The 27,501-nt window shown below is 36.0% G+C and overlaps 1 protein-coding gene across 3 annotated transcripts in view; it reads right to left on the minus strand.

Moving 5' to 3' along the window:
* The window catches only part of USH2A (usherin), a 388,094-nt gene that overhangs the window by 252,737 nt on the left and 107,856 nt on the right, over positions 1-27,501 (minus strand). For all 3 annotated transcript variants that reach the window (XM_048298182.1, XM_048298180.1, XM_048298181.1), the window contains exon 22: positions 5,482-5,612. In XM_048298182.1, coding sequence (XP_048154139.1) covers positions 5,482-5,612 — 131 coding nt within the window. The remainder of the gene's footprint in view (positions 1-5,481; positions 5,613-27,501) is intronic.

Here is a 27,501-nt window from a genome sequence, read left to right on the forward strand (position 1 = left end):
TAAAGACAAGGATGAGGCACAAATTATTGAGGGTCATGTCACTCAGATTTTTTAATTTTTATTCTTTTTTTTTTTGATTATGTCTCTATTTAACCACTTCATGGATTGTTGTGTCTGTGAAGTTTGATGGCCATGGTTCAATGTTCCATCATGGACAGCAGCTGTGTATCAGGATTGTTAATTGCAGCACCTGTCCACATGAAGGGACCAAAAAAGAGGTGCATGTGTATCACAGTAGGTGAATGTTCTGTCCATGTTAACCTGGCATCAAAAAGACTTAAATTTCTAGATGAGAGAGCACCATACATTTATGGGGGGAAAATGGTCATACCAAGAGATTCAGAAAAACTAAACACAGCAAAAAACCCCCCAAAACAAAACCAAACCCCAAGCAAAACCCCCAACCAACCAAATAAACCAAACCAAAAAAAAATCCCAAAAGGTAGTTATTGAGGTTGCTTTTATGGTACAAGGGATGCTTGTAAAAATGTATTTAAATTTAACTAGAATTTTTACTTAGTTTTATTAAAACAAAAGAAATACAGCATGAGGGGGTGAATTTAAGGACATCTATTACAAATACAGAGAAATCTTTTCTAAATTGCTGAGTAAAAGGAGCATAATACATGCAGTTGCCAAACTAAATCTCAAGACTGTAAAGAACCAAACAAAACATCATATAAATTAATATAATGATCTAATAAAAATAAAATTAATATATTTCAAGAATTTTCTTCAGATTTATATCCAAATAATCATCTAACTTCTGAATAATTCCTATAATATTGCGTCACGACTTTATATCATTCTTGAACTATCTGGGAACTCAAAGTTATTCTGCTGAATTCACAAAGCAGAATTGTCCTGTACAGCAGGCAACCAGCAACAGAAAAACATTTCTTTGTATAGGCACTGTGCTATATTTAAGAATCTCAGCTACTGGAGCTGGGCCACTTAACAGCGTCAAAAAACTATTTCCAACAAATGAAAAATTTGGTTCCTTTTAATTTGGGGATAGCTTGTAACTTTGTAGTAGCAATCCAGACAATTCAGCAATTTTTCTTTTCCAGATCTCTTTCTTTCTGGCCAAAGGATCTTGAAATTATGCACACAGAGAAAACCTGTTGATAGAAATAACCACCTATTTTGATTAACACTAAAACCCTCTTATTAAAATTTAGTATTCTACCTTTAGGGATGTTCATCCATCAGAAACTGCATTTTGGCACATAGATTTATGAACCCTGATTAGATTTTACAGTTTCATTTGGAATTGGGGACTGTCACTGCGGATACTATGTATCAAAATACACCTGTGATGTGTACCTATGTAAACAATTAAAGAAAAAATTATTTCCTGTGAATATTTACAGCATGTTTCCTACTCCATTCAGCCAGCATCCTGGTACTGAGGAGGTCTGGAGAGCAGTCCTCTGCCCCATAATGAGAATACAAAGCTATATATCCTTACATACTAATGGCACTTTTTCATATACTATTTTTTATTGTCTTCTCTCCTATTTCAACATTTTAATATTTTACAAACATACACATTTCATTATCGTAGTTTAATAATTAAAACCAGAACCGGTGTCATGCCCAATTAATGTGCCCTGGTAGCATGCCCATTAGTTTTTCCATTAGTGAATTCAACAATACTAATGGGATTACTAGCATGGGATGCTAATTGGGCGTGACATAAGAAACTGGCTTACTTCTTAGCATACCCTTGCTAATGATGAAATTAATGAGCATTTTATTAAATGCTGTCTCATCAAAGTGTACTTAGTTAGCGTTAAAATTGTTACAAACGATGCTGCATTCTAAAGATCAGGTGCCTGAATAAGTGGTTCTTCATATTATGTTTGGCAACAGTCTAGAGCATTAACAGTTTTATACATCAGAAACCACATTTATTTGTGACCAATTCAATCTGGGACCACACAAGCATATATGCTAACCTGTGCTTAATTTTGGGGAGGAGGGAAGGGAGAAGACAAAACACGACAGTGTTCAGGGTTCAGCACGTGCTGCACTGGAGAGGCCTCTTTACACTTCTTCCAGAACTACCAGAGTCACTCTGGGAGCACATTCAAACAGCCTGCTGTGAGATGGCTTGTCATGCATTTTGGAAATCACGTATTTTGAAACCTGGAATTTTTTGCTATGCCATACAATAAGTCTTAATATTTAGTTGATTTAAGTAACAAGTAAATATAAATGGCTCTGTCATACTGATGTTTACATTGAAAATACAGAGAAACATCACAAATACGAATCTTCAAAGATACTGTCTCAGGTGCCAAAGTTTGAATGTAACAGCAATTTTCCCAGTCAAGCTCTCTCAATGCCCAGACTCCTACAACTAAGAAGGTGAACAAGTAATGAAGTTTTGCCAGTGCCAAGGAGGAAGCTCTAATTGGGACGCATAGCCAGGTATCCTCCATCTTCCCTTTTTTGTGGAATAACACCTCACTCTCAGACTGTGCCTAATACTTTGGCCTCTCCATGACAAGAACAACCTAGAAGGCAACACACACAACAAGGAAAGTATCTGGTGTTCCTCCTTTTTGTTGTAAAATTTAGTAAATGGATCATCTTCTAAAATGGAAGAGCTGGATACAATTCCCTCCATCCTGTGAGAAGAATCTCAATACTCTCTCCTCAGACTGTCCTAATCACTTAGGAAAAAAGGTGCTACATGTTGGAACTTACATTTCCACTGTAACTGATTTCATTTGGTATAAAATATTCAGTGCTTCCCTGGGAAATAAAGAAATGACCTGTAGCCACTGAAAGATAACCGTAAATTTAGCTGCAGTTGATAGTATAATTCAGGTGTAGATATAAAGACATTATGATAAGGAAAAAATCCACAGAGAGCTGAAGGTTTACAGACACTCTGAGTTTGGAGGAAGATCTATGGAAAATTTTGATTGTTCCAAAAAGACTAAGGAAGACATCTGTTTGCAAAAAAACCTCATGTTTCCTGGACCATGAGTAGAAACCTGCAAAGAATGGCAGTAAAACAATTAGGAAGGAAAAAAGAGCAGTTACACAGCACAAAAGGGAGACAAAAGGCATGGTCAGACAACAGCCAGATGAATGGTGGTGTACATGGAGCTCAGAGAAGTATGAATGGACACAAAGAAAAGGATTTGAAATTAACACTTAGCGAAGGAAGAAGCGAGGCTGCTGAAGGCTCCCCACTAGGAAGACTTGGCAGGACTATCCCCAGAGCAGACACAACAAAGAGAAAACGCGCTGCTGATCATGAGCAAAGATACAGACCAGCATCCTGAAAGGGACTAAGGGTACAAATAATTAACCTGCAACAGGACACAGCTGGAAGGGAGCACAGAATATTACACGACACCGCTACAGATAAAAAGCAGCAGAGACACAATTGTCATCAAAAAGAATGTTTGCAATTTCTCAGAGAAGAGCACAAAGGAAGGGCCATAAATGCTTCCTGTATATGCCATGACTATAATTAGAGACAACAATGCCAATAACCTGGCTAAGACACCACATGATGTCAATAAGAAGTAATTAAAGCATTTGCACACTAATGCAGACTGTGATGCACAAATGAAAGATTAAGAAATGCTGCTACAGTATGTGATACCTGACACTGTAAGATAGGAATAGCAAATCATGGCAAAAGGAAAAAAGAAACTATCTATGACAAAAACATAGACACAAAGGTAAAGACAATAAGGTAGCACAGAATATTAGGGATACAGAAGACTGGTAACTGAACTGAATTTTCATAGGTGAAAGACTTTGAAAAGGTTACAACACAAAAGACATTGATGTAGGCCACTGTACCCTACTTCTGCATCTGAGAATGTACCCAAATCTCTTCCACATTATTAATGAGAAATTAGCTTTCAAGATAGTAAATCAGCTGTTAAGACCTACACTGTTCCTGGATGCCTTAAATGACAGCTTTTTTTTTTCTCTGAACAGCCACTGAAGCACTGAAGCAGCACCAAAGGCTATTTTATAAGAGGAAACAATATTGAAGTGATGATCCTAAAAATCAGCATGGGACAGAGTTGCCTGATTCAAATGAAACAAAAAGATGAACAAAGATATATTCATAAATAAGTAATCTGTTAAAATTCAAGATAGTAACTGTTGAAAATACTATGTGAACTGAGAAGCTCTGAGGACTGAATATAAGACCTGCTGGGGTTCTTTACAGTTAAAAGACAGATAAAGGGGGGAAAAAATTTAAGCCCCAAAGAAGCCACTCTTCCCTCTCTTCCCCTTCCTGTTCCCCAGATACTGTGGATCCAAACAAATAAAACATCTTCTACGGAATGAGTCCAAACAAGCTGACATAAAGCTACTTTAGAAGAAGCAAGTCTGCAAGAAGGACTAGGAATACTATTTGAAGCATTAAAATGCTAGTTGAAAGACATCCACTCCCATTAACCATCAAACAACAACAAAAAAATCTAACTAGACCTCAGAAGATCTTGCAAAGGAAATAAAACTTTCTTTTCAGTTAAATTAAGGTATAGGTGTAAGAGAGATAAAACAGATTTTGTCCCTATTAAAATGTGGATGAGGACAACATTAACAACATTAAGCGTGGTCCCAAAAACTGAAGTACACAACAAGGTAAGATAAAGCTTGTGTGTAAATGAAGTAGAATTATTAGATATTTATGTCTTGGAATCAGAGGCAGATTTAATATTTTCTAGCATGGGGATCACATACAAGCCAGCCTCTGTGCAGCACCTAGCTGCTTCTTTAGGTGCTCCAGAGTTTGAGGAGAGTTTTCACTACTGCACAACACCTCCACATGATCACAGAATGCCTATGGCAGAGCTCAAGTGGCAAAGGTTAACAGTGGATTAGAAAATTGATAATTATTTACAGTTTCTTGCATATTTATGAACTATAAATGAGGCCATAATGTTTTTTAATTCCATAAGGAGATCCAGTTTTGGGAGGCACAAAATACAAAATACACAAACAGAAATGCAAGGAAGGGTGCCTTATTTTTATTTTGTTGGTTATTTCCCTCATTATTTATGTTTTTGCATAATGGTGACATGCTGATCTCTATAGGAAAACAGTCTCAAGATGGGAGGCTTAAAATAATTGACTAACATTATAGAACCTTACTAATTAATTCAAAACTTAATTCTGCACACTTTTGAAATCTTGGTAGTTTAAGCTGCAGTGTGTTTAGTGGCACTGAGAAAAATCCCAACCCATAAAAAAGCAAAAAATAAAATCTTATATTGCAGCATACATAACAATAAAAAGAGCAAAGATTTAGTATTTCAGTTTTTCTCTCCTAAAAATCTCTAATTACCTAAGGGTTCTGAGAAGCAAGTTAGCTTGTATCAATTAAATTTAAAAAAACAAACAAACCAACCAACCCAACCAAGGATAAGCATGTAAAAAGTACTAAGGTAAATGATATAAGCTATTTTTATAGGATCCTGTCTTTTGTAGTACCTGTGGATCAAAAAGAAAGTAAGGACGCCCACTCCTCAGCTGCAGTGCAATGTACTCCTCCTGATTGCCAGGTGATGCAGAGAAAAAAATCAAACCATCAGGCTCCTGGGTTCTAAATTTCACTTTAATACCTGGTTAGAAAAAAAGCAAGTAGATGGTTAAGGCCAAAAGTGGTTTTGTAGGTTCTAACAAAATTTACAAATGAAATATCCTTTTAAAAACAGCAGCACCATTGCAAAGCAAAATCACGGAAGTTCTGTTCACCTAAAAAAACCCTTGCTAGACATTGCAGGAGAAATTTTACTAATCCAGACTGAGGCAGCCCTTGAGAGAAATTGCTGTGAGCCCTTACTCATTTGTAAAAAAAGACATGCAATTGTGACTTAGGTTGTTCTAGTAACTTCTTTCTTAAAATATAATTCAGATAATAGCATACTATTCCAATAGTTGATGTTTTACTTGTGGATTTTCACTTGTCACTTAACATTTCCATAAGTAAAGTAGAAATGAGGTTTCAGCATGCAAGGATTTCTATGAAGAATAGTAGGGTTTTGGTTCCAAAAGACATATGCATGTGTTCATGTGTGTATCTGTATATATATTCTTTTACAAACATTGTATCTAAGTGCCCAAAGAACACCTGGAAAAGAAGTAGTTTTCCAACAAAAATTGGAAATATCCCAAGGAGTAATGGATGAACTAAGCTTAATTAAGAACTTCCCAAATCATCAATAGACATCCATTTGGTTTCTGATAAGATCCCTGAGTGTGTGGTAGAGCCATGCCCTTCCTGCACCAACTTTTTTTGCAAAAAGAAATGAAAAGGCAGTAATAGCAACATTCACCTATTCTCTACACTTCCATGAAATTTCTGTATAAGGTGCTTTTACAGAACACAGTAAGTTTTGGGTTTTTCCCAACTCTATCAAACTATCCAGTATTTTCACTATTTTATGTCAGGCAGAAAACAATAAATGACTAAAGTTTTTACTTTGAACAGCACCTACATTAAAAAAAAATCATAATTCTGCCACACATTCATATTAGATTATTCTTGTTAATTACCTATACCTGAAAGAAATATTCTTTGGCCTCTCTACCTAATCACATACACGGTTTCATGTAAATCACATGATGCAGTCACAGATACAAAACATTCTTGAGACAATGAAAATCAGTCCTGCTATTAAAACACCTGCAAAAAGCAGTTGCACACAAGTAACCCCCTGCATGTAAAAAAACTCAACCAACAGTGTTCATATTTAAGGAAAAGCATAGCTTTGCCTGGCTCAGAAATAATAAACACTTGCAATACTGTGAGGTTCTAGGTACTTCCAGCTGCAGTATCTGCTGGAGAGGCTGAGACTGATGGCCTCCAATCTCAGAAGTGAGGAGCACAGTTAATTTAACAAGCTGCCAGTATTTTTATGAAGCTGCCAAAAGACATTTCTAAAGACCAGAGGATGCCTCCTCACACCTAATTCAGAAGGACAAACACAAACAAAATAACTGAGTTTCTGCAAAACACCATTCTCATATAATATTGTGTTAGAAAATATAAATGAAATGGTTCATAGCAGTAAAATTGCAATAATTATAGAAGTTTTCAATTGTTATGCAGAAGCCTTCTTTTTTGTTTGGATATTGAAGAGCTCTGCTTGTAGAGCAGCTACAGCTGTATAGAAATTATTGATGAGTCAGGAACTGTTATTTTTTTCTAAATTCATTTGTCACCTATTAAAGAACTGAGAAAAGGACTCTGTCCCTTTAAGTTCAAGGATCTTTGGAATTTCTCATGAGATAAGGAAGTTCATATGAGATACCTCTAAATAAATACTTTTATACCTCAATATTAATATTTTCTCGCATTTCTAGACGTAGAGAAAGCAAATATTAAGCAAACTTCTTCTCCACAGACAATATTTTCACTGTGTGATAAAAAACTTGTGAAATTAATATTTTTCACAAGAACATACTAATATTTTTCACAAAACCATAGTAATTAATGTTGGACCTCATGGTCAACACAAAGCACAACCAGAAGCCCATTCAGACTTGTAACTACTACATGCATGCCATTTTTCTGTCTTAGTGGCACTGAACACTGGAAATGGATTTAATTCACTTGGACAGAGAAATCTTTCCTTTGAACATCTGCGAAGTTTCACAGAACTTGAAAACCATATTGTATTACCAAAAAATTTTCCTTGTTTTTCACACCTAGGGGGAGGGTGAGACATTCTGCAAGTTGCTCAAAGACTCGTGTCTATTATTTCAGTATGCATGTCTAAAATCTTCATTTCAATGTTAAATATAACATATAAATAGAAGCATAAATAGAAGTGGTGACATTACGATTACTTCTGTAATTTGTCATATACAGAAACTGCATCTCAGCCACACTACTCATGCTACTAAATCTTGGATGGGAACCATGACCATCTGTGGGGCATAGTAGGAAGGTACTTTTAATCAACTGAATCTTGAATTGCAACTCAAGAATTCACCCAACATGCGTGCTTGTGTGACACAAATGATTGTTCCACAAGAACTTGTTATCATTTCTGGGATAAAAACCAACAGGAAATTCTACTACAAATTAAACATTAATGTATGTCATTCCAATAAATTCTTTAATTCCATTTCAAATTATAGTTGCAATTGGAGAAGCTGTCAGAATTACTTTAATTATAAATAAAGAAATTTATTTAATTTCTGTAATTGAATTTCTTTAATTATAATGGCATTGTACAAAAAATAATACCAGCATTGTATATAGGGAACATAAAAGATGACAAGAAGAACACAGAGTAATAAAAAGGACAAGTAAAATAAATTAGTAATTATTAGCATTAGCATTTTCAAGTATCCCAAACTGTATTAGGGCAGACTAACCTTCTGTCAGGATCTACATAGTTTCAATCTATGCAGTAGAGGATTGGGACTGGATTTCTGTCCTAGTTTCAAAGATGGCACACCCAGGTTAGAATGGGAATGAGGCTGTGAAGTGTCACCAATGCAAGCATTTTCAAAGGCATTCAACTGAGATACAATACCAGCATGTTACCCTGCAAGGGAAACAGCTTCAAGAGTCCCTTTTAGGAACAGGCTGTCATTAAAAGCAAAATTATGCACTATTACTCTAATATTCGATGTGCTAGAGCACTGGTTTTTGTCCAATAAAGAAAATGCATATGGTGGGATTTTTCTACCCCCTCTTTGCCTCCCTCATGTAAGTTTAGCAAGGCTCAGAACTTCAGCGGCATTTCAGATTCAGACTGCCTGGATTCAGATTCTTCTAGCACATTTCAGTATGATTTACAAGACCTGCAAAAAAGTATTTAAGAGGCAGGAATGTGCTCTTGAGAGTCTGCATTTCTGGCAAGTTTACAGAGCACATGGGATTATTTTGAGTTTAGAAGAAGCAGTTGGCAGTCAGCAGGAAAATATTAATAAATTAGAACAGCTCCTAGATTAGCGTAACATATACTAGTAATTTATAACTATTACAGCAATAAAATTCATTTCTGACTAACGCAAAACACTTTTTTTCTTGCAAAATAGGAAGTTTAAAATAGATTTTGTTTGACCAAGAAACCATTCACCCAGAGTATAGACAGTAACAATTTGCTGTAATATATCTTTCCAAATTAACTGAACTGAGTTTAGTTTTTCTATTTAAAAAAAAAAAAAAAAGTTTTAAAAAAGTCAAAAACATTTCAAAATACAGAAACATTTAGAGTACTCAAAATTGTCTTTTGACTTTTTTGAAATTTTGGGGAAGAGTAGAGAGGAGAATGTAGGCAGAGAGGCAAGACAATTGAAATCACCTTTTGCAATAACAGCTGAGAGATTTCAGCAAAGTGACCTACTTAAAAATTAATTTTGTCCCAACCATTAAGTAAAAACACCTGTAAAGCACCTTTCTTTAAAACTAGCTGTTCAGATCCCAGTTGAAAATAGCTAAAAAGTAGAAGTTATTATACTCATTAAATACAATTAAATTATCTACAAGTCTCAAAAGTCTCAAGAACCTTCACCAAAATATGAACAACATGAACAACTCTATCCAAAAGTGCTGAGAACTGTCAAATAAATGTATTTCCAATCTTGTCAGTGACCAGCAAGACTAGTTTTAGCTTAATTTTCATAAAAACATAAATCCCAACCCGTATTCATAAGATTGATAATAACAATAAAAATACCTTAGCATATTATGGACAATTTCCTTGTAGACTTAAAAAGAAAATAAATTGTAAACAGTGTGCATTACAATTGGAAAAATAAAAAAGAAGAAATCTGCCAAATATCTTAAAAATCACAAAAGATTTTTAGAAATGAATTTTGCATAATCTGTGAAGCACATCCATTTCCAGTGAATTTTTTCCCAGAATTGCACAATTGTAGAAACATAATTTGCATTTCCATTTTACTTACAATGTTATATGAAGTGGTTTAAATAATTATATAATTGCACATTCCAATGAACAGAAAATTGTTGGCAGAGAAAGACATCACTTTATGCTCGCTGAGAGCCTTATTTGTGCATAATACCAGCTAAAAATGAATAGAAATTGTATATAAAATTTTGACTACAGCATTAGGCTCTCCGCAGTCCCTTCAGGATGACAAACATTAAGTGTTTATTTAACGTTAAGACTGTGTACAAATGCTTTTGCCTAATCAAAATACGTTTTCCCACAGAAATTATAAACCAAAATTTGTTTTTAACTGGGGAGGGGATAAGATGGAGAGTAAAAATCTCAATTTCTATAAATCTCCATTGAATTAGCATTTTGTTGCTATTCTCTCTGTGAGAGCGATACCTCATCTCATCACAATAGCTAAAAGAGATTTATTTATTTTTTTTTACATAAGAAAATACACCTGTAGGAAAAAAATTAGAAGGAAGACTTCACAAAAATGGATCAGTTTTCAAAGCAGTCTCACTTAATGGATAGTGGAACTAGAGAAAAAGAAGCAACTCAGAGGACACTTCCCTGGATATACTTATGAAGATCCTCTGCTGAATACAAGGAGTTCTTCACATTTTGTGATGGCCTATAGCTTCCTGGATGTTATTAAGAGAAGAAAATGGAAAGTCTTCTTCCCATATCTGTCCAAGATCTGTTGTTGTCTTTCATACAGGATCAGGCTCCATCTTTCACTGTTACCTTAATGTGTTCGAAAACATTTTCAAAGCTCATCAACACAAACATTACACTGTTAGTAATTCCATTGATAAAGTAAATCCTTTTCATTTTTAAGTTGCTTTAGTTTTTCAGGAGAAATACAAAATAGATACTTAAAAGTCACATAAATGCGTACATATCCATATGTACACACATGTAAATATTTGTATACACCCACACACAAAAAGTTCCCAAACTTTTTTCCAAACTGTAACTGGACCCCCTTTTCTTTTGTGATCCCAGTAAAACCAGGAGAAACTAGAAATCCATAGTTTCTAAATTAGACTGTACAAAAGCCCCGTATTTTGAAAAGTCTAACTTTATTCAGGATGACACAACATGAAGAATTTTTTTATGTATTGTTAATACCTCAAACTGCCAAAAAGCTAAATCAAACTAAAATGTTGAGCAAGCATAAACACAGAGTAGGGTGAGCGAATGAAAGGGAAAATGCAACATGCATTTTGGTGCGAAACATGCAACCTACGAAAACATGCAACACTGGCGGTGTGGAAACCAACCATCAACCAAAACCCAAAATCCTCTTGATGAGATCTGAGTGTTCCCTTTACACTAAAATGACTAATTTGATACCTGTTTTTTCTTATTTTGCTTGCTACCCCATTATACCCACTACTGGCAAAACAAACAGGACATTTTAGCTTTAATCTTCTTACTACATAACCCAAATAACTTCAGTCATGTTTGCATTAATGCTGCATTAATCATGTTGTTGCGTATTAATGAGTTTTCAGGCTATGCTAATTACTGTCATAGATTCTGCAGCAGCCCATTAAATATACAAATTACAGAATTAAAGAGCCAGAGCTCTTCATGATTAATCTTTAAATGGAGAAAAACTAATGATGTCTGTACAAAGTTTCTCTCCACTTTTGGCTGAGCCCGATGAACAATCAATTAGATTATTTGAAGAATAAGAATACTGTTCATACTAAAAGATTTCTTATGCTGTTATTCTATGCTGAAGACATGCATTTATAAGTTTCTATCAAATGCACTTCTGTAACATGTTCCAGGCTTTAAGGTCTCCCAAAGTGTTGCACGGGGGAAAAAAACTTATGAATACTCCAATTCATTATTGCATACTCATAGGAACCGGCTGGTTCCATATGAATACAGTAAATCAATCTTCTCCTTTTAGCAAGGACACAAGTCCTGCTACTCCCCAGTAGGAAAGATTTACGGCAAACCTTAGTGAAAAGAAAGACAAGATAAGTTTAAAGTCATTTGATAAGATGTGATGTATTAGTAGCACTTTATCCCCTCACTTACAGAGTGATGCTTTGTCAGGAATAGTGCAATACCTCGTGGTTAAATCAAGAGATTCAAAATTAGGAGACCTTGGGTCTGTACTCAGACAATGACTGGGGTATGTCACCTGAGAGCCATCACTTAAACCACCTGCCCAGCACATTCTTCCTTCCTGAAAAACAGTGGCCAATGTAACTTGTGTAAGGTTCTGTAATGTTTGAAAAATTCATTACTTCTTTTTCCTCCACAGCCTTAACACACACGTAAAACCAGCAAAATGCCCACATGTATTCAGCAAAGTTACCTAGAGACTAGGCATTTACTGCCATTTGAGAAGCATTAATACTTCCAAAAGAGGGGATTAGTTTAGCCTCCTCCAAACACTGAATATTATGCAGAACATCGCAAGACTTCTCTAAAGAGCAAATTCTCAGTCTCTATTAATATTACTCTGCACATCAATAGGTGCAGTTCAGAATTAACTGGCCATCCCAGATCTGTCCTATCACTTCTTTATACCATGAAAAAATAAATAAATCCTAATTTATACATTAAAGAATTTATATTTATACAAAGTAATTCTTTAAGTAAAAACAAACCTGCTCAGGGAAAGATTGATCATGGCATGAGAACACTTTCATACGAAGATAAAGTGAAGAAGACTGGTTTACTGCAATTAGTGCACAAGGAAGAGGATGTAATACTAACATTTGAGATTGCCTAGGAAAGACAGTTAAGGGGTAGAGAAGTTTTCCAACACACACTCAAAACATATACAAGAGCATTTAAGGGAAGTAAAAAGGAAGAAGGTCAAAGCAAAAACATGGCTTTTCACAGGCACTTTACGACTTTCTCAGTGAAAATAGAAACACAATTAGAACGATCTTCAAAATATTGGCACGTTATCTGAAAATTTGGCAAGACCCAAAAGCAACTGGTCAGTCTGCCTACCTAGATTTATCTAAACAAATAAATGAAGGCCTCAAAAAAACATATGAGAGATCAGGGTGAAACCAGATACAAAGATGCAGGCAATGCTATTATCTGTGAGCATCCTCTATCATTAGAGTCAACAGCCAGCTCTTTACACAGACTTTTAAGCAATACTATCATTAAAGAAATTAGTGACCTGCCTCAAATTCATTTATTAAGCAAATCTATGAACCGAATTCATAACTGCCTTCCACCTCTGTACATTGGGAAAGTATGAGATGAACATGCAATCCAAGCAGCATCACTTTCTCAAAGCTTAGCTACCAGAGTAGAAATAAAACTGTAATTTTGAAACTCAGAGAATCATATGCTGCATGGTGTGAGGATCAGCTGCAAGTTAGTTTATGTGTTGCTCAATATTGAGGTGAAATACAAAGAGAAAAATTCAGCCCAATATTCAACCAATACTTTCTTTGATGTTGGTGTCCAGCAAGCAAAATCTGAGAAAATTTTACTCAAATATGACCTCTCTCAAACATTTTTCATTTTTTATTTATTAATTTTTTCATAGCCTAGAAAAGTTCAAAATACTCTGATTTTGGTAGAAAAGGAAGAAAATAGTTTCTAGGGCTAAGAATCCTTTATGAGCAATTTCATTAATTCAAAGGTTGATATTCAAGGAATGGAAACAGAGGCAAGCATTTGTCTTCATTTCAGCATAAATTCTTTAGAGAAAGAACTGTATTCTGTTACCCGTATGTGAATCAGCGCATAAAAAAGGGTCATCTTATGCAACAAGGGTAAGGTGGGAGAGGCTTCTAGGTGTTAATGCAATGCAAATCATAATTACTAGAAATATGATGACAAGAAGAATCACTTCAAAGATTTACAACAGTGCAATCTATAAAAGGTCAACATCACAGTGAAATCAGAAATGAGCTGGAGGTCAGTAGTTGTAAATAGCACTTCAATTATAAGCCTTTAGTTAGTATTTCCAGCAGTGGTACAAATTTAACACTGCACAGATAGTAATTTAACTGATCAAGGGAAAAGAGTTAGACTACAACTGAGTAAAATGCAAATACATCAAAATTAAAGTCAGTGTAATGATCTGAAACACAGCAAATTCAGACAACCGTGCACTAGGCAAGGCAGAATCCCATCACACAGCATCTCAGAGGCTGAAAGCAGAGTAAGGTGGAAATCCTGCAGCGAGGAGGATAATTGATTAGACAGTGTACATAAGGAACAGAAGAATAACTAAAATAAGCTGGTGAGTGTCTGGAGGAACACTACAGGACAAAAATGGAAATGTAACAAGGAGGAAAAAAAGTCCCAAAAAAACTTGCAGACAGAAATACAACACCACAGAGCAAACACTCAGCAAAAAAGTATAGATTAAAGTAACAAACTCAGCAACAAATGCTGCTTGTGGTAGAACTGAAAATAAAAAAGCTAACAACATATTCAAGTTAATGCAGTGATTTAAGGTAGAGCAGTAAACTGCAACAAAAGTGCCAAATTAAGAACTGAAAGGAATATATAATATTTTCATCTAGTAGTATTTACAGCAGTATTTCCCTTGAGTATTCTTCACATAATATCCTTTTCCAGAGGAAGCCTAAAAGAGTTTTATTTGTAGGGACTAAGCTCAGAAAAGGATTTCAATGGAATGATCAGGTGCAAGCTTTATGTATGGATATATAGGTAGCTGTGAGGGTTCTCTCATTGCCTTCTAAGATATTTACCACCTAATGGAACTACACCCTGAAAGTGCAGCAGGTCCTACTTTGAAAGCATTAATATTATTCCATTACATTTTGTTCTGTGCCTCTGTACCGAGGAACTGCACACTCTGTGAATTAAGTGCTTTATGGGGTTTGGCATGAAATGTTCACTGAAAACATATCCAAACACTTTGTAGCAATTACGCAGAATATTTTACTTAAAATATGATCCAGAGCTACCAAAACACTGTCTGCAATACCTCAGTTTCAGTGAAAGCACAGCCCTTACAGATCAGGACAGAACAGAAATGGAAAAGTTCAGTCCAACCTCTCCGGTGCTGGACATGTAGATGATGGCATTTTTCACTTTGAGATTCAGATACTAAGTGAAATCAGTCTATTAAAAATGTAGTCCTGGAACATAAGAACAAAGTACATCTGTTCCTTTTTAGTGTAAACTGCTTTTCATTCTAGTGTTAGGGCCTTGCTTAGACTACTAGTTTCTATCAGCAGTTAATTATGTCCTTAATATGAATTTCAGAATAGACCAGAGCCTGTATCTGCTTAGCTCAATCAGGAAAAAGACCTAGTGAATTCAGTGAGTAACCTACCTGAGGCAGAGTTTATTTTACATTTGCTTTGAATTGTTTGAATTCATGAGAGGAATGCAAAATAAATTCTAAAGCAGAAGACTGCTAAAAAGGTAGTCTACACAAAAAATAAGGGATGCACGTTGGAAAGTTGTTAACAAATTTAAGTCTCAAACACAGGAAATTCTGCTGAAGAAGGATAACATGCAGGATTTGGAAGGGAACCTGCAGCTGGAGAAAGTGAAAAAAGAAAAAGCCAAAGGTATGCAATTTACCTTTCCTTTCACAGAATATTTCTTGTGGATCATTTAAGTCAGTGCCACTTCATGAAGTGCCAATTCATAGTTGATTTTGCACTATTTGCAGTTGTACTTTTAACTGGTTTTAGGTTATTACTTTTATTTTTGCCTTGATTGCTTTGTGCCATTGCCTGGTGCGATTTAGAATTTGTACTAACACAGTTCTGCTCACCTCCAGTCCACTTCCACCCTCACCTTGGTCCAAATATTTGTGCTATATTTTGCCCCTCTGCTCCACCCATCTTCTCTGCTCTTTGCCCTTATCTACCCTTCTTTCTGCCCATTTCTGCCCTTCTGCTACATTCTCTGTCCTTCTCTTTTGCCCTATTCCTTTCTCCTTCTTCCCCGTTCATCTCCACCCATCTTTTCCACTGTTCTGTTCGCTCAGCTCCATCTGCCTTTCTTAGACCTTCTCCAATCTTCCTTGACCTCCTCCATTAGTTGTACTCCTGAAAGACAGCCTTGGCCCTGCTGGTTTTAAACGACCATGTCAAGGCAGGAAAGTCAACAGGATAAAGCCAACTTTAAAGTTAACTACTATGCACTATCTAGAATATCTAGATATATAAACAGAGGCAAGTGCTGCATGAGAAGCTAAGAAACCTAGCAAGTTTCTGTTAGAAATTACTTTAGCGTATCTCTGATCTCTGCTTACTCTTCCTAATGTTTCCCAGTGCACAGAAGGAAGATGTTGTCATTGATACAGCACTCACAATCCCTGGATGAGTTTGAAAATAGAACTGGGGAGGGAGGGAAGAACCACCTGTAAGTAGTTCTTCAGCAGCAGCTGCTGTTTTAATTTCCTTTTCCTTTGTTGGAAGGCCATGGCCCAATACACAGCCCAGCAATTGAACAGGGAATTTTATGTTATTTATCATATGTTAAGGTCATTTTCACCAAATTCACCAACATTCTCTGCTCTGCCAAGCTTCTATACAGAGTGTGCCATAGAAAACATGACCCAGTGCAGTAAACCAGCTGTGGAGGCTGTGTCATCAATTTGTAGTCTGGCGTATTCCCAAGAACCAAACCCCTGCACTCACAGTAAGCATTAAACACGTACAGAAGCATAAAACAAAACTAGCATGGCAATGAAATCACATTTATCTATACCTGAATAGTCACACAGTATGAAATACTTTCAGAGTGGTAAATACAACTCAAACATTCCCTCTGCTCTGGTTTTTAAGAAAGCACTCTGGCAGTATGCAGTGAACACCGAGAAGCTCCTGTACTATATCCAGCAATCCAGCTAATGTGGTCAATACACCTTTCAGGGGACAGATATAACCAGGTACTCTGTCCTGTGTGCAGTCACCTACCTGGAAAACCAGGGTGGTACACAATAATGCTGGCAGTAATGGAACACAGAGATAACACCTTCCTCCTACACAGGTAGTGGAGATGCTCCGCAGAGGAGGATGTGAGCTGAGATTTTCACCACATGTCCAGATGCAAATAAAAGCCAACTGGTGCACACAACAGCACCAGCAGCGATATATGTTTGTGTTTCAGTGCTTTTCCATGTATGGTAAGGAGGTCATGATTTTCTCATGCCTCTAACCAATACTCAAAGGAAATTAAGTTTATCTCTAAATTCCGAATTAGAGAACACACTGTAAGGCAGACTATTGTCAACTTTTTTTCCTAATACAAAACAGACATGTAAAGATTTATCATTCAACTAATATTATTTATCTAAATAAGAAGAGATAAGGCAAATACTGAAAATACTTTCTTTTAATTTCTTCACATAGCATGATGTCATTTAACCTCCATATATTATGATATTTTCAGGCAGGTATTGATTGAGCCTATGTCATCTTTCCAGAATTTTAATTCCTTATGGGATTCTTGAATTAAAGACCTCTTTGCTGTAGACTGCCTTTGTGTTGATTTTTACATTATTGCTGAAAACTTTAGTGATTACAGAATATATGACTAACTCAGAATTATGGCAATAAGGAAATTTCTCCTCTTCTGCAAAACTCACTGATCATTTTTTCTTTCTTCTTTCTCTCAATATATAAGACTTACTGCAGCAGAAAAAAACATTATTGATTACAATACTGCAATATCAAATACAGTACTGTATTTGTACAGTATAATACATTAATGTAAATCAAAAAGTGGGTGATTGGACATACAACATTACTAAGAAGTATGAGACTTTATATTCTTTTGTTTCCAGTGTAATCTTTTTTGTATCTTTACCACTTGCAATGCCTCATAGAAAGACACACGTATTAAAAAAGAAAAGCAACAATCTTTTCTCATGTGCTGTAAAAAGTCACCTTTTTCCCTGTCCCTTGTGTTGCCTGAGGATTCAGATGACACCAGCTTGATTAACTCACTTATTATTTTAAAGTTTTGCTTATGATGCTAGAGCAGTGTAAGGGAAATGGGGAAAAACTACCTCATCCTTAACAATGTAAAGACCCCTATTACAGATGCTCTTTAAAGCACTAAATAAAAAGAATAATTGAAATGAAACTGCCTCTAAAAGGCTGAATTCTGTAACTGTGGTAGCAAGGAGTGCCTAGCACAGAATGGCATAGCCATAGAGGAGGCAAAGGCTCCTGAACAGCATGAGTCCCTCAGCTGGGTCAGAGCAGGAATGCTGCCAGCCAGGGGGACCACCAGGTAATCCACATCCCAAACTGCTGGAAAAAGGCTGCATTGGACTGGCAAGGCTGCAGCCTTACAGCCAGTTCAGCCCTGTCCCGTAGTAGGAGCTCTGGGGAGAGACTGCTTGGGAGTTATTCACGCATTTCCTCCCAAAACATGCAGAAGTAATCCTGAGGCTCTTAGGTGTAGAAAGATTTCAGGAGAACTGGGTTCTTCCATCTTAAAGCAGCCTTGAGCCCTGGCCATTTCAGGCTGGCTGCAGCTGGTGGTCACTTTGCAATTCTGCAGGAGTACTGTGCTGCCCTCATTTCCACCTCTGACATTTCCCTGGCCCCTTCCTGCCTATGTGAAAGGCAGAAGGTCTGGCACAAAACCAATTATGCAGTCTTTGCTTCACCCAGGATTCCCATTCAACTCGTTTTTCCCCCTTAGCGCATGCAGTTCAGTAGCATAACCAAGTTTAGAAAGAAAAACCCTAATTTTTTGAAAATTAATGAAGCTAACGTGACAATTTAACATGAGTTTGGAATAAGCAGCTTGAATTGGCATATTTCAATCACTAAACTGGAACAATTTGGGAGAGAAAAAATACAAAACAGATTAAAGAAATATTAAAGAATACTAAAGAAAGAAAATAAATGGGATAAAAACCTAATTTTGAAAGCTGGAGTGCAGAGGCAGTGCTTTTATAGAAAACTTCATCTTTTAAAAAGAATGAACAAAACCTTTGAAAAATAATAATTAAATGTACAAGTCTTTTGTAAAGGAACTCAGTCAGAATAGGGCCAAAACTTCCATGGAAAGGATTACTTTCATCCCAAGATAAAACACTCTCTTCCTTCTACAAGTCTTCTCAGTGGTAGACATCCTCAAAAACACTTATTGCCCACACCCTCCTCGAATGTTCCCAACAAGGTTTCACCCTGGTTCTACAATTCACTTCATAATTTGTTTCTGGCTCAAAAAGATATCACCTGGGATGGTTGCACCTCTCAGTCTAGCCTTCGTTTTGTTCATCCAAGTATGAGGGCTGATGGGAACAAAGACTGTAATTCGTGTAAATAGATTCCCCCTCCTCCCTCCCTGTCTCTGCAGCAAGTCACTGAACAACTTGAAAATGCATAAAATAAAATTCCCCAAGGGCTAAAACTCCACTACACCAAAATTCCCATTATTTACTACAGAAGGGATGCATTCTGTTCGTGGTAACCCCTCTACTGGTGAAGTTTTATTTTTAGTAAATCAAGAAACTTTTAAAGTAAACCAGAATAAAAGAGCACTATTAATAACCAAGCCTGGGGAAAAAAAAAAAAAAAAGAAAAAAAAAATTCTATATAAAAATGTGATTCTAGTGATACTATTTATTATTGAACTATTTATTTTCTTTACTCGGGAGAAAATGTGAGGACACATTCCACTCCAAGTACCAGGTTTTATAACTCTAGCCACCCTAGAATAACACTGATTCAAATTTAGGCATATAAGCATGATCAGAACAAAGAATTTTAAGCAGATAGGCTTAGATACTAAGTATAAGGCAAAACCAGATTATTTCTTCTGTTTGGTTTTTTTTTTCTCCCCTCCCTGAGGTAGACAGAATGCTCTTTTCTGAACTCTGCAAGAATACCATTCTGCATAGCAGCAGAGTGTGTCATCAGTATAAATAACAATGACTCTCTGAATTAAAGAATAGAACAGCAAGATATTTTTATATTTTAATAACACAAAATATTATATATCTTGTAGTTCGCCACCTTGCTCAGTATTGGAAAATACTTTGTGCTACAACTACTTTCTTGACCAGATTGCATAGATTCTATAGGACAGCAGAGGAAGACACGTAAAAAAATATCTAAAAAGTAGTAGGCATGGACCTCCAAAAGCCTAGTTTCCCCCCAATTAAAGTCTGTTTTTCTAATAAATAAAAAAACCCAAAGCACTCTATAAGAATATGGCCAACAAAAGAAAAATCTCTTTTGCAATAACTATAATAAGTACATTATCAGTTGCAGAAAGCACTGGAAGAATCTTGAATCATATAATGGCTTGGCCTGGAAGAGACCTTTTAAGGTCACCTGGTCAAACCCCGCCTGCAATGAGCAGGGACATCTTCAACGAGATCAGGTTCCTCAAAGCCATGTCCAAACTGACCCTCAGTGTTTCCAGGGACGGGGCATCCACAGCTTCTGTGCTGGCGTTTCACCACCCTCACTGTAAACAATTTCCTTGCAACTAGTCTAAATCTACCCTCTTTTAGTTAAAAAACATTACCCTTTGTCCTATACAGACCACTAAGGAAAAGTGGAGCTTCACAGCAGAAAATACAGAAATCTGGAGTTAGTGCAGCCAACACATTTTTCAGGCAATAGCCTTGTTTTATAATCTAAATCGTAATCACAGAGAGCAAATAATCACTTATGAGCAAGATGAAGACAGGACTCTAACAGCAGCACGTGTAACAGGTTAGTTTAATAAATAGGATGGTGCAAAACCATAGAGTACTGTATAAGTAATGATCAATGTTTAAAATCAATGCTCTTGCAAATTGAAGCCAACGCAAAGGGGCTAACACCAGGGTAAGGTGATCCGGTTGACGTATTTTGGATCTGCTGAAATAAATCCATTTATAGGAGCATTTGCAGGATGACTAAGTTAAAAGAGCACTGCAACAGTCAGGCCTGGCTAAGGGAACGCCTCCTCCCACTGTCAATATTTCAAACTGATAAAGAGCTGACCAAGTGCAATCAGCGCTGTGATGAATAAAAGAAAGCTTGGGACCATTAACATTAATGGGACTTGCGTGACTAAATGCTCATATATTGTTCTGAAAATTTACCCGATGGACCAAGAGACTTTTTCTTTGCTTATGCTTCCCCTTTTTCCTGCAGATTGTATATGATCAGTTAAAAATATATTGCAACGTAGTACAACCACCTAAAATAACTTCATATTATTAATATCCCACTAGTCAAACACAAATACAAAAAAAAAAATAACTACAGGCCTTACTCTGGCTACCTGGAAAGCTTGAGAAAATAAAAATTCCAGCTTTATACACACAGATAGAATTGGCTGATCTAATATCTTCGGGCAGAGTGCCTTATCCTTGGGGCACAATGACAAAGACTCTGGCATCTGCCATCTACAATGCATATTAGGGAATGGTGAATGGTCTGTCACTCTATGAAAGCTGGTTGAACTTTTTTGAGAAGACAGAAATTCAGACTAGCAAGTGTACTGCTAAGATTATACAGATCTAGGATATGACCTGTTTCAATATTTTTAATTTGAAATATGGCAATCTGGTTTTTTTAATCATTGATATTAAATACCTATCATATAACTAGTGCTGTACCAAAAGCAGGTGACATCTTTTATCTCAACCCCCTCCTGAAATCTGAAAAACACCATGCAGTAAAATGGGGGGCCAAAGGAGCACATACAACGTTAGGGTTGTTTAGAAGAACATGTTGTTTCATATTGGTATATATTCATAGTATAAGTGGGCAAAACAAAATAGCATTTTGATCATTTATAGCTATTTAATACAAAAAGTTTAAAAAATAATCTGATACGAGATTTACAGCTGTGTGAAACACCAAGTGTGAAGCCATTGCTATACAAGAAATATTTAAAGCTTTCATATTGTCTTTTAGCTTTGGCACAGTACTCCCAAAGAAGGTGGAACAGCATAGAGAGATGATGTCGAACAGGACAAAAAATTCTCCTGATGGGGAAAGAGACCTCTGTCTGGCAGGTTCTTCAGGGAAAAAAAAAAAAGAACCTTCATAGCAGCACAAAAGACAAGTAAATGTCCTTTTTGACTTGAAGGTTTATCACAGTTCCAAGGAATTTAACTTTTTTTTTCCCCACAGAGGAGAAAAATCCCCATCATTTTACCCAACATAAAATTAGCTGTCCCAGCATTGACTCATTTTTATTTTTAGTCCTTAGCCATGTTGGCAGACAGGGATTATATTTATTTTGGTATCTACATTATTTTAAAATCAAATGCTTTATTGGAATATGCTGCTACAAGCATTTAGAGATAAAAGATTACACTTGCAAAAGGTGTCACTCCACTGTGAACACCTGCAGTCCTAAAATGAGATCATGATAAAGACTTAAGGTAAAATTTTCAAGCCTGCTGATCAGTCCCAACCTTTACTCACCATCTCATTTAGCCTTTGACCAACAGACTGAAAAGAACAGTTTATGTGACTGAACAACAATGCTGGGAGGAAGCCAACTGTAGTCCTGCCTGCTCGCACCATTAAAACTATTAGTAACATGGAACTACATGAAACTACAGAATGCTGACAGAAGAATTTTGAAATTACAACCAAAGAATGGTTCCCAAAACCAAAACAGGGCAAATAGGAAAGAATTAAGTGCTTTTTCAGTACGCAAGCTAAGAAAAAAAATATTTCAAACTAACAATTTTACAGGATTTACAGATAATGAAATCCCAAAATGTGGTGACTGGGGAGCACATTGCTGTGCTTAATTATCAGTTCTACTGTATCATCAACTTCTTCATGAGCACAGCTCAAAACACCAAGCTGCAGCCACTTCAGCACAGGCTGGCAGGGACAGCAGCAGACAACAACCTGCCTCCTCCCACCTGTGACCAGCAAGGAGACAATGCTTCTGCTGCTCAGGAATGCACCTGGGCACAACAACGCCCACCTTCACGATCTGAGGCAACAACAACTTGGAATATTTTAGCTTACATACAAAATCCAAAAAAATGGGGCAAAAAAAGAGAAAAGAATGGAGAATGCAGCAGTTTTATTTACACTCTCTGCCACAAGCACATCATCCCATTTGCTCTGCTCACTACACGGACTCTCCATAGAATATTAGGTCAAATGTAAGGTCCCAATATTAATCTTCATGGCCATCCATGGAAGTGGTTCAAGATATCTCAAGAGTGCCCTTTTCATTATGTTGGTGACCTCTCTGAACAACTGCTGTTAGTTTCAAGGCTCACCAGAGCAAGACTGAACTGCCTCTGCAAGAAGGATAGAGGGCCTGGAACTCATTAGAGGAGCAGATCAAAAATTTTCACAAATTTCACATATTTCTGAAGACAGTTTGAACCCAGACCTAGTCAGGCTTTCCCAAGTCACACATTAAAACAGAAGAGAAGAGACAAAAGAAAGTAAACCTATCTACAGAAGAATGTTAGGCAAGAGGTATAAAAGAAGTGGGCACATGAGGACTGAGAAAAACAAGTGAGAACAAGTTAGCTGAGTATGTTTTGGAAGATACTCAGGTACCACTTTCAAACTGTAATTAAGCTCCAATATCTCAATTACTTTTTACCTTACACATTGGCATGAATATTGGTTAAAAATTCACTAAATGTGCACATTGGTTTAAAAAAAAATAAAATTCAGATTGTTTTCCATCCACAAATGGAAGAACAGAAGTTTGTAACTCAATTCACAGTATAAGGCAGAACTAAATTAACAACCAATGAACGAAACCTTCCTCCCAGAAATGTTCAATAGGGGTAAATTTAAAAAAAATTTAAATGCCAGACTTTTCTAAGTAAAACTATTCCAAAAGGACCATCTACTTGATATTAAAAAAAGATAAAATCAGATTGCTGACCTAAACTTAGTTACAACTCAAAAAAATTGCATGGGTTGCATAAAATAAGCTATTTCCAATTTCTAAGGAAGATTTTTGAAGTCAAATCTTTTGGATTTCCCAATTTTTTTAGAACTTCGTTCGCAGTATCTTAATACTATTCTAAATTCTGCTTATTTTAAAACCAAGTAGTAATATCCAATATAGTTAGGGCCAGTCTAGATAGCAATAGTTAGTGATCACCAGATCAAAGGCCTTACTTAAATCAATAAAGATAGCTCCTGTACATTGATTACCATCCAACACTATAAAAATGTAATTGCTTACCTTGAGAGGAGCAGTGCAAATGAAATGAAAAGGTCATAATAGGTCAATAATTATTTAAATTAAACTTACATCTTCCTTCGTCCGATGGACCAACTCTAGCACGCACTGAAATGGCGGTGATTTACCAGTTTAAATAGACATATTAACATGTCAGCAAAGGGCTTAGCAGTAATTGGGTCAGCAATTTTAAGCAGTCAAGGTTCCAGGTTGTCAGCTTCTCCATTTATGCTCCCAATTAATTTAAGGTATTATAGATCTTAAGTCAGTAAGCACAGATCTAACTACTTTAGATCAAATCTCATTTTGGGTATATACAGAGATAGAGTATAGCTACTTTTTGAGATCTTTCTACAACAAATACAGTACATAATTCTCTAGAATAGCTTTTAATTAAAAAGAAAAGAAAGCCATGCAACAATTTGCTATCAAGATCATGAATTCTCCAGTAATTTAGTATATGACATTTCTGTCGCTATACTAACTGGTCCTTACACCAGAACAGTACTACTTGGCAGGTTTGTTCATTCGAATGGTTATGCTAACAGTTGCTTTCTGGAGTCTCAGTTATTATACTGCACAATAACTTCGCAGTTACTCTGTCAATATAATTGTCAGTGGACAATTCTGGGTTTTTTAAGTTGTTTCTAAAAGTAAGAAAAAGAAATCTTTTCTAATCATATTTTCTTCATGCCAAATACCTTTTCACAATTACTTTGAAGAATTAATTTACATCACTTTCATAACCTTAAAAAACAAAAGTTTTTAAGATTTTTGATTCCTTCTTTCTATGGATCAGGCATATGAATTTTTTAGAGAATGGTTAATCCAAAGTAAAAGAAATAGAAGTCTAAATTTATCAATGTCAGGAAACAGCTTTTTGCAGGATGGTTATCTAGAGGATGGTGATTAAATTCCCAAACAAAAATTACATTTGCGGGGAGACTTTGCATCTTAGAAATTTAGGGGCTAAGGCTCTTCCATAAAATTCATCCTGGACACCAAATCCTGATGGTTCACTAAACAGCAGAAAGGAAGGCAAAGAGTCTTTGTCTTGTCTTCTTAATTTTCTGCCACTTCGTGACAGGCAATATAAAAAAAAAGGAAGACAACACTTTGAAGAACACAGAAGGAAGACAATCAAGGATATTACAATGGTAAAACCAGGAGGGAAAAACAGAGTGGAAGAGGGAGAAGCAAGAAATAAATCATGGTTAGTGCAAAAACTGTGGGAAAATAATCAAAAAGTTAAAAAAAAATCAAAAGAAGGGAGGGAAGGTAAAAAAGAAGCAGAGGAGAGCCTATAGCCACTAATAGGAACTCTCCTTATAAATCCAATTGAAATACATGTTGTTGTAGACACAATACACTGGAAAATAATTCACTCTATCCTTCACATACAGATGTGCATCTACTCCAGTCAATGTCCCTAATAGTCGAGATCAGAGATTTTATTAATATTAAAGATTTCTGCCCATTGACATCTGTATTTATCAGCAATGTTCCAAATGATGGATATGTCTGGGACTCTTCTATCATGCTGGAATTCTTTTAATCACTGTTCAGAATAACTATTTAGGGCACATTACATAGATAAAAGTAAACACTCAAAAATTAGGAAATGCAAAATCAAAACTGTCTGCAAAAAATTAATACATACCCAAATAGAGGATGAATAACAATATAGTCTACAATTATACAAACACACATTTCCCATAAGATATCTGCCTCAAGGATTTTATGATGTTCAGCAACTAAAACAGAATTCATGTAGCAAATAAGGATTTTGTGCACAGAAGCCTGTCTTTTTTGATGTAGTGCTCTGTGGATGTTTAATGAAAGAGGGAGTATGAAAAGTGAACGGACAGTTTCACAGCTAGCGCGGTTCAATGTCACTCTGGAGAAATCTGTCCCCACCTCTGCCACAAAGTTCTTATGCAATGTGAGCTAAACCATTTAAGTCAAACTTTTCAGAGTTATTCACTTGTTATGCACTCTTCATTTTCTTGAGTGCTCACGTTTAAACACCCCATGGAGATCTGTGGAAGTATTAAGTGCTCCTAATTGAAAAGGTGTTGGGCAGAAACACTACTTTAAACACAGGAACTGCTGTGAAAACTCAGAGCCTACCTATGTAAAACTCAAAATTACCATTAATTCATCTTTTTTTTTTTTTTTTTACACAAAATCCCTATTCATAAAACTGGTAATGTAAGTGTTTTAAAAATGTACATCAATGATTACAAAGTACTCTGGTACTCCAGTGAAAATAGCACAGGAAAAAAAAATTAAATCTGCATCCACTTAAGAATAGACATGTACAGTACGACAGACAGAAAGCCATATTAAAAACAGAAAGAGAAAGGATTACCAAGAGGCAACAGCTGGTCCATATCATACACAGAACCTATGGAAAGATAGTTTTTAATCAACTGGTTATATGCCATCATAACATATAAATATAACACAGCTGAATGAAGTTCATGCTACCTACTTTAACTCCATTTCTTAAGCTCTAGGTGCTTAATTTTGCAAACTTAATTTTTCCCATATGTACTAGTGCAGACAGCTTTTTTTTCTCTCCAAATTACCACATTCTAATCCTGAATGATAGTTTTGCTATAATGGAATTATCCAGTCTATGATCTGATTGATTTTAGACCTTAAATACTGAATCTTAACACACGTAAATTTTTAATCCTTTAATTTCTCTATTCTGCCAGTAATTGATAAGGACAGCCGTACTTAGACAAGGTCTTAATTTAATCACCCTGAAAATCAATTAGAAGGTGAAAAGCTTCCTTATATTATTATTATGAAAATTTCCTGATCAAATTCACAATGCAATCATAATCAATGCATGACACCTCACACACTTCAGTCAATACGTAATTCAGTAGTTACATCTTCACCCTTTAAAAACAATATGGGAAGGAATTCATATCTTAAAAGCAGAAATAATTTAAAAGCTTAGTATTAGTCAAACACAATGTCTGAAGTCATTGGACTAAATAACCCATTATAGAAATAATCTAAATAAGGGCCAGGCATGTACCAGAAAGCATTAATTTCACTTCAAGTATCTCTCCAGTGAATTACAGTGGTAATTGTCTCTTTCCTGAAACCTTGTTGAAAACTTTCCACAAAATAAGAAGGAAAATTATGGCCCTCTGTTAAGCAGGAGAGGTGAATTAGTCACTAACAATGGTGAAACACTTTCTTCCCCCTCATCTTCACCAGCACAAAAATCAAGGTTGATGCAAACTTAGGCTCACCATCAGTAAAGGGAGAATTTTTACATGAGCTTGGACTCTACAAATTGATGGGGCCTGAGAATATCCACTTGAGAGTGTTCCAAGAGCTTGTTGACATGGCTGCAAGGTCAGTCTCCACAATCTTCCAGAAGCTGTGGAGATTGAGGGAAAACACAGAAGACTGGAGGAAGGCTAATGTCACT

This window comes from Corvus hawaiiensis, chromosome 3 (genome assembly GCF_020740725.1).
Source record: "Corvus hawaiiensis isolate bCorHaw1 chromosome 3, bCorHaw1.pri.cur, whole genome shotgun sequence".
In the NCBI taxonomy this organism is placed as follows: domain Eukaryota; kingdom Metazoa; phylum Chordata; class Aves; order Passeriformes; family Corvidae; genus Corvus; species Corvus hawaiiensis.